This window comes from Larimichthys crocea, chromosome X (genome assembly GCF_000972845.2).
Source record: "Larimichthys crocea isolate SSNF chromosome X, L_crocea_2.0, whole genome shotgun sequence".
In the NCBI taxonomy this organism is placed as follows: Eukaryota; Metazoa; Chordata; class Actinopteri; family Sciaenidae; genus Larimichthys; species Larimichthys crocea.
In genome coordinates, this window is record NC_040020.1 from 21395992 (window position 1) to 21404909 (window position 8918).

General features: G+C 38.6%; 1 protein-coding gene across 1 annotated transcript; it reads left to right on the forward strand.

Annotated features, from left to right (window-relative positions):
• The first annotated feature begins 3006 nt into the window (after positions 1 to 3006).
• cpa5 (carboxypeptidase A5) lies at positions 3007 to 8796 on the forward strand. The gene is made up of 11 exons (XM_027283798.1): positions 3007 to 3202; positions 3986 to 4067; positions 4278 to 4412; positions 4508 to 4612; positions 5496 to 5597; positions 5717 to 5818; positions 5938 to 6048; positions 6479 to 6569; positions 7389 to 7588; positions 7765 to 7849; positions 8478 to 8796. Exons 1-11 carry the CDS (start codon positions 3117 to 3119, stop codon positions 8663 to 8665), a joined length of 1287 nt encoding a protein of 428 aa, XP_027139599.1. The 5' UTR covers positions 3007 to 3116; the 3' UTR covers positions 8666 to 8796.
• Positions 8797 to 8918: the final 122 nt, after the last annotated feature.

The window sequence follows — 8918 nt, forward strand, 5'->3', positions numbered from 1 at the left end:
AATCTCAATGACACTATGGACTGCTATCATTAAACCCTAAGTCTGTGCAGTCTGGAAGTGTCTTGACACGCTGCAGGTAAAAACTGTGTTTTTGTTCATATTTGGGCTATTTTGCTTCCGTGTAGGTGTTTATTTTACTACCTTTTGTCTTCATGTAAGCAGCTGAGCAGGTTTCATGTTGATATCTATTAGTCAAACGTATTCATCTGCAGTTTCTAAAGTCTATTTACTCAAAATGAGTTTTTTCTCAAACTCTGATCCAGAAATCTCCACTTCAGTAATACATACATCAAACCTTCCAGTTTTATTTCTATCTATATTCTGAAACCTTTTACAGAGTGGTTTGTTTAAATATCATTCACAGCTTGATTTATACAATATTTTATTCCTAAAAACAAGATGAAAATGTATTTTTTTAATGGTTTTTGACAGTACTTTTTAGTGATTAAAGAAAGGTATCCAAAATTCCTTCTTTAAAAACGTTGGACTGTAACATGTCAACAAAAAGAAACAAGAATATTGAAAAGGTATAATCTGTACTTTTAAAGTAATAACTATATTATATCAAGTTGTCTCCATATGTGCTGATGGAAATGTGAAATGAGCTGTCATCTGACAGTGCTATATTTTGGCTCTACTCTGTGGGTGGCACTTTAAGGTAGATCTGAAAATCCACCTGCCATCGTGGACAAAGCATCAACTACAAGGGTTCACGTCACATCTCCTACAACCACGTTTCCTTTAGCTATGGCCACAATCTTTCCCCACTATTACCAAAAAAATAGTGCACATACTTTTTGTCCTTTAGATGGGGTCAAAAGATCGACACAACTCTCCAGTCTCCATTTTGGAGTGTACTGATCAAGTCCTGTGGGTTGAGTGATGAATCTAAACCTGGTAGCAACATGTAAAACTGTCTAATAATAATATTAATTACTAAAAATTTCTACATCACTTCTACATCACAGCTTCAGTCAGTACTCTTTGCTTATATCCTGCAGATCTCCATGCTGGTGTAAGCCTGCAGAATCAAAATCACCATATGCTTCCAAACAATGCACAATGCTGTATATTATGCTAACACATGAACCAATGTTAGTTAACTGGCTGGCTTGCATATAGGCGGCAGGGTTAGGGAGAATTAGTTTTTTGTTTGTCACTTAAAATGTCTGTGAATGTCCCTGAACAACAAAAAGGCATGCACTGCATCTTCAAAGAGTAACTGTGGTCACTGTCAAGCTGGACCAAATTTACTCCCATTCTTCACCCAACTAGATAGTGTTAAGTCAAGATCAGCGTTGACTTTAGAGGCAGAACTGATCTGTTAGAAACAAAAGTACACCTCATGCCTTCATATGCAGCTTAGTATATATTTATCTTGTACTTCCTGGTGTCACAAAAGATATGTGGCTCTTTACAGAAAAAAAAGAGACTTATCTTTTTTAATCTCAGCCTCAAGTTTGCTTCTCTTTCTCTCCTCTCATGCACACTTCACAGACAAGGTTCATATACCCTATATGAATAAACAAAGTCAGAACACAGACACAGGTAGAGTATCATCGTTTAGTCCATGAATCCACCTGGGTAGTGCCTTACTATTATTTTCCTTGTTGTCTTTATCTGGGGCTGTGATTGTGATATCAACTGCTCATATCTATCCAATAGCGACACACCTGCAATGTGAGCATATAATTTACATACTAGCTCCTCAAATATGATTCCCTCTCTAGTCTTTGCATCATCAACTCCAGTATCTGAACTCTGCAGAGTCTCAGCACAAAAGACTTTCTGTCATGACCTGTCATAATAAACAAAATATCTTTACTCTAAATTCACTTGTCACCTCCCGACTGACATATAAAAGTGACTTTTCTACCCACGCCCATGCAACACATATTTTTTTCACCAGAAAAGAAGAAAATGAGGAAGTTATACATTCTCTAAATGCTGTTACGCAAACTGAATGATGACACTTCTGAATAGCTAATAACTTCAATGATGCCTAAAGCAAACAGGTAGCAGACCATGCTTGGGCAAGACACAGAGGAACTTTGCTCAAGGACTTCAGCAGGACATATGGATGCTGTCTGCGGTCTTTTCTGCAAGTCTCTGTGAATCAGAAAACCTCCAGCAGGTGTTTTCCACACCCGACTAGCTCTGGGTCTTCTGTTTCTTTACTTTTCCTCTGCAGTGTCCTTATCAGCTGGGTTACATAACACATACCTGCAGATTCTGGTACATGTACCGTGGAAAGAAGTCGAATTAGTGAGTAATGTCAAGGATCTCTTTTTTGTTTTTTTGCTATCATGTAAACTGACTTTTAATGATTACATGTGGTAAATAAGAAAGAAAATAAGAGAGTAATTTATAAATTCTGAAATTCTAAATGTTACCCATTGCTCAATATCTAGACATTCTCAATGACTATACGTACTAAAATGTGACTGTTTTACAAGTAGAAGACAACAATGGCTGTTAACTTTAATAGTGAGTGTTACTTTCATGTTGGTTTTCTGTTTCTTTGTGCTGATGTCACTTGCTGTGCTAACTTGCAGACTTCACAGCACATGTGTCCCAGCAGCTGGTTTAGTTTTAGCCTATTGAAGCTGTTCGCTGAGTGCAGTCTTGTCCTTAGCAGTGACAAAGAGGAGGTTAAAACACACAGTGGACAGATGAGACTTCCTGTTAAGCAGTGAAATTCCATCTTGAATTTAGACCAGCACTTCATGTGTCTTCTCATTGTTTTTACTTAGAAGCTGTAACAACAGCAACAACATAAAATGACTGAAGTACACACACAGTGGTAAAATATTATGGTAAGATAAAGGACACCGTGAAGATCAGATGATCACATTCATTTTACTTATGTATTTTAACAGAATAAGAAACCAGACAGAGCCAAACATAAACCCAGCAGACCTCAAACAACCTTCCTTTTTCTTTTAAACTTCACATATGTCATAAACATGTTGGTGCATAGTGCAACTTTTGTTCTGGTATCTCCAGGCTGCTGTGGGAAAGAGACGGCTGACACAGCTCCATCACCTTAAGCAAGGTTGTGGTGAGGACATGTGACCTTGCACCCTCAGGCATAAAAGCCTGTGTTCAGCCCTGCCATGTTCACACTGCTGGCCATCATGAGGGGGCTGCTCGCATTCGCCGCGCTGTTTGTGGCCGTTCTTGGCAAAGAGACATTTGAGGGGTAAGTGGGTCTATCAGATAAATGATGAATGTGAAATAATAATAACACTTCTCTGTTTACTGTCTCATTTTAACTCAATGCATATAATTGATAAATGACTATATTATCTGGTTCTGACACTAAGGTTGGTAAAAATGCAATGACTTTTAATTTTTCTTAGGAAATTCATGACACAGGAAACAGTGTCATGCATGATGCACAGTGTGACTTTTTAGTCACACCCAGAAAAAAAAGAAAACTTTTGCTAAATTACTCTCAGTGGTGTCTATCCATGCAGATCCATTTTGGTTTAATTTTACGTTTTTTATGTTTATGTTTTTCCACTTTATTTAATTTTTGAGATTTCTGCCTCCACCTCATATCATGGTGAGACGAGTGAATGCAGTTTTGTTTGTGGTGCTCCGAGGTTTGAAAATCTACATATAACATTTTCCAAAAAACTCTCGCTTTAAAGATACATAGGTTATCCTCAGACTAAGCTGTACTTTTTTTTATCATCTTGCTACAGTCTTTCCCTATCACCCAACCTCTTTTATTTCTACTAACTTTTTTTTACAGTGTAAAAAGGCTCAAACTATGGGTGTTCATTCAATAATCATAATCAGGACATCATTAATCATTAAACTACTTTATTTCTGGGTTATGAAGTCCTTCACATACTCATATACATTTTCAAGCCTTGAAAAATCTTACCTCACCATATATGTGCCAACTTCTCTCTTGGAGTGCGATCTTGAGTAAAAACATGTAACATGCAAAACATTGTACTTCTTTTTTTTTCAGGCATCAGGTGCTCCGCATTGTTCCAAAAGATGATGTCCAGCTGTCCCTTATCAAGGATCTGGAAGACATGATCGAGTTTGAGGTAATTTAATATCCACTGATAATAATTTAAAATAAATAATTTAAAATAAATTCTATAAATAAAAAAATAATTCTAAATTCTAAAATAAAAATGAAAAAAAAAAAAAACCCAACAACCTTCAAATAACTGACCTTAACTCACAATAACAAAACTCTTTGTTCCAAAATAGGATTAATTCCTTTCTTGTATGATATCTGTGTTTTCTTTCAGTTGGACTTCTGGAGAGGTGTGACTGATGCGGTCACTCCTGTGGATATCAGAGTTCCCTTCCACAGCCTGCAGACCGTCAAAATTTACCTGGAGACTCAGGGTATTGAGTACTCCACCATGATTGAAGACCTGCAGGTATGAAACCTGCAAACAGCCTGGGTTTATCTTGAAATGGATTAAAATATATATATATATCTTTCTCAAATATGAATTATGTTACTGTTCTGCAGACGATGCTGGATGACGAGCAGGAGGAGATGGAGTCTGCTGCTCGTGTCACTCAGCCCAGAAACACTGACAGCTATGATTACGGCAGGTATCACCCCATCAACGAGGTTAGTACTCAGGATGTTATTTGTAGTATTCATACATTAGATATTAATAATTTGCTACAGCATTAGATCTAAACAGTTACAGTGGTTGTACTTCATGGATGTTGATGTAACATTAACAATTATACCATTGACTTAAGTGTGGCGCTATCCCTGCATCCAACATAATTTCTCCAAAAGTCCATCCATCCATTTTCTGACGCTTATCTGGGAGTCATGTTGCAGTGGCAGCAGGTTAAGGAAGTCCAGGCTTCCCCTCTCTGCATTTATCAACTCCTTCTGCTAGATCCTGAAGTGTTCCAACACTAGATAATATGCATAATCCCTCTAGCATGTTCTGAATCTACCCCAGAATCTCCTATGAGTTAAATATACCCAGGAAACGTTCAAAGATGATGGAACCAAAAGGCTTCTTTTGACACAAAATAGCAACAACTCTACTCCTATTCTTACCTTGTCTCTAAGAGAGAATCCAAAACTCATTTCATGTGCTTTATCCTTGATCTCATTCCTTTCAGTTACTACCTAAATATCATGACTGCAGATGAAAGTTGAGGCTCAGCTCAGTCTACGGCCTGACTTGCCCATGGCCACATTACTGCTGACATAGCACCAATCCACCTGTTGATCTCAAGCTCCATTTTGTTCTTACTTGTGAACAAGACCTTGAGGTACTTGAATTCATTTAATGGTGTGGCAGCTAATCACTCCAATCAGGGAGCAATCAGCCCTTCTGGCCTCGTGTTATCTGTGTCTGCTGTCAAGCCCAAAAGGCCTCCTTCTTAAGCTTCAGATCTAAAACTTCGTCCTCACTCTGATCACTCAAAACCAGACAGTACTATACAAAAGTATGTTGTACTTAACATATATTTTGTCTTTGGTTTAGATCTACGATTTCCAGGACATGCTGGTGGCTGAGAACCCCAACATGGTCAGCAAGATTGTGATCGGACAGAGCTACGAGGGTCGTCCCCTGAATGTGCTCAAGGTAAATAAAACAATCTAGCAAATGCAAACACATAATTCAGAGTATCTTTAATCATCTGTTCTTTGTAGGGAATTTGGTTTGACTCCTCTTTTCCTTTCCTGTTTTTTTTTTTTTTTTAGTTCAGCACCGGTGGAACCAACCGTCCTGCCATCTGGATCGACACTGGAATCCATTCCAGAGAGTGGGTCACTCAGGCCAGCGGCCAGTGGTTCGCCAAGAAGGTGCTTTGATAATTCTCACATGTTTTTGTTTGTTTTTTTCTTTCTATTTGCTGTCTCTGCAGCATCTGACCATTAACCTGTTGCACTGAATATTATGTCCTTTACTTTTCTGTGAGCAGATCGTGACTGATTATGGACGTGACCCAACTCTCACTGCCATCCTCAACAAGATGGACATCTTCCTGGAGATTGTGACCAACCCTGACGGCTATTACTACACCCACAACAACGTGAGTCTCTCATAGCTAGAATTTCTTACTAACTAACAAGAAATGAGATCGTTTCTTGCCTGATATTGATTCAGTGTACTTTTTAAGGCGTCTATAAGTTCAAAGTTATTGAACTTTGGCAGTTAGAATAAAGACTCATTATAAAAGACCTAAAACTATTGTATGCAGTGATCTTTTGTAGACATGAATAAATTCATGAGTTGTACAAGAACCTTTAATGATCAAATGTAACATGTGCTCAGTAAAGATACATAACAAAAAGAAACTGGTGTTACAAATTTGCATAAGCTAATAGGATAACATACCACATAAAAAAAAAATGTCTAACAATCTGTTCATGTGTATTTGTTGCAACCAAGAGTTGCAGAAAGGAAAATATGTCTAAAATATAAAAGTGACAAATTGTAATATGTTACTCTGATGTTTCCAGAACCGTATGTGGCGTAAGACCAGGAAGCCTAACCCTGGCTCCAACTGTGTAGGAGTTGATCCCAACAGGAACTGGGATGCTGGTTTTGGAGGTAATGCCCTGGTCTTTTAGGTGAAATGTACCAAGGCGCCACATGTCATTCTCATGTCACATGTCAGAGTCCCATCTAAGCAGAGAGCTATTATTGTTTTGGTTTAGAAATCATCAATTGTGTTTAGATTATGACTTTTTTTTAAATTACATTACTCTTTCTCGTGCTCAATGCTACCTCTTTATTGTCAATGCACGGAATGTACAGAATGTACAGAATACGTAGTACAATGAAATTGGGGCACAGCTCTCCGGTCAGTGCAAAAGGTCAGATAAATAATAAATAACTAAACAAGACATACACTTTTCAAAAAAAAAAAGAAAAAGAAAAAAAGGACACTCTGGAAAACCACACACAGATACAGTATGTCACTCTCAATGGAGCAGCGGTAAAAGATGGTCAGCAGTTCCCTCTTTAGGTTGATCCTCCTGAGGATTCTCAGAAAGTGGAGCCGCTGTTGGGCCTTCTTCACAACCGCTGAGGTGTTGGAGCTCCATCTGAGGTCTGCGTCCATGTGCACACCCAAGAACTTGAAGCTGGGAACCCTCTCCACAGACTCCACGCTGATGATGCCACACTACCAAATTTAAGATTCCTTCACATAGTCGCTTTAAAGAGGATCATCTACAGGATGTCTCTGACCAACACAATTACACTGATTTGACACGGTTTGCTCATATCATATCATGTAGGTAATACACAACATAGTTTAGGTGGTTAGGGCATACTACAGTCAGTACATGACACATTTTGTCACCTTACACTAAGAAATGAAGTGTTCAGGGGGTGTTCTCTAACTCTGTTGCGATCCCTGTGTAGGACCTGGTGCCAGTGGCAGGCCTTGCTCAGAGACCTACCATGGACCTAGGGCTAACTCTGAGTCTGAGGTCAAGTCTATTGTGGACTTTGTGAAGTCCCATGGTAACTTTAAGGCCTTCATATCCATCCATTCCTACTCCCAGATGCTCCTGTACCCTTACGGATACACCAGGACTCCAGTCAAGGATCAGGCTGAGCTGGTAAAAATCAAACCCTTTGCCTGTTTGGACTTATTTACACACATTTCATGATCAAATTGGAAAAATTTGATTTGTATTTTCAGTCCCTGTAAATGTTTGCCTGTACTGTTAGAAATGTAACAATAAGAAACTATAAATAGAAGTTAATATGTGATCATGGTAATCTCTTCCCGCAGCACAGTCTGGCTAAGAAAGCTATCACTGACCTGGCCAGCCTGTATGGTACTCGCTACAGATACGGCAGCATCATCAGCACCATCTGTAAGTTTCAGCAAGGCTGCTGATAACATAGATTCATGTTACTTTATCCCAGTTAATACTAATAATAGGGAAATATCCTCTTCTTTTTTAGATCTTAGTCTTAATTTAATTGCTGCTGTAATCTCAGAACTATGGTTATTACTTAAATCCAGCTACTCTACAAGATTACACATTATACTACATTACATTTGTTAACCGTGAACCTAAAACCCAGATGAGATAAAAAAACAACAACTAGAAATGAGTTTGCAGGTCAGCAAAGTGAATGCTTTCCAGCGCAGGAGGGGTCCTGTATTGTTCTCAGTCTAAACAAAGATTACTGGATTAAGGATTAGAGAGTAATCTTACTGGAAACCAGCAGGATAATTTTGTAAAGCAAGTGTGCAGTGTGTCTTCTTTAATACTACCACTAGGTGGCATCAAAGTCAGAAATATTTAAATTTGACAAATTAAATAAATAAATAAACAAACAAACAAATAAATAACACTGGAAACTGATTGCAGTTCCTGCTGAGACATCCAAGATATACATTAAAATGTTCAGCTACTGCTGCCCCAGACCTGATGACCTCCATTATGGCTATATTTTATATAAAAATTCCTTGAGCAATATCTGTTTCAATTATAGACCAAGCCAGCGGTGGCACGATTGACTGGACCTACAACCAGGGCATCAAGTACTCCTACACCTTTGAGCTGAGGGACACCGGCCGTTACGGTTTCATCCTGCCACCCAGCCAGATCATTCCCACCGCCCAGGAGACTTGGCTGGCCCTGATGGCTATCATGGATCACACCTACAAGAACCCCTACTAATGTGTGTGTGTGTGTGTGTGTGAAGTGATATTGTTAGCCAATGTCACCTGTAAAATGTCATCGTTAAGACTAACATCATCACTGTCAAAAACCACAAACAGCCAAATAAACGAGCAAACTTGAAAAATGCATGTTTGTTTCTGTATGATTTTAAAACCCTTTAACATGTTTATTTCTCCTCTGCCTCTGTCTTTGTGTCTCCAACTTTAAATCTCTCAACTCTCTTACTAAGACCAACATCAATCTTTACCTG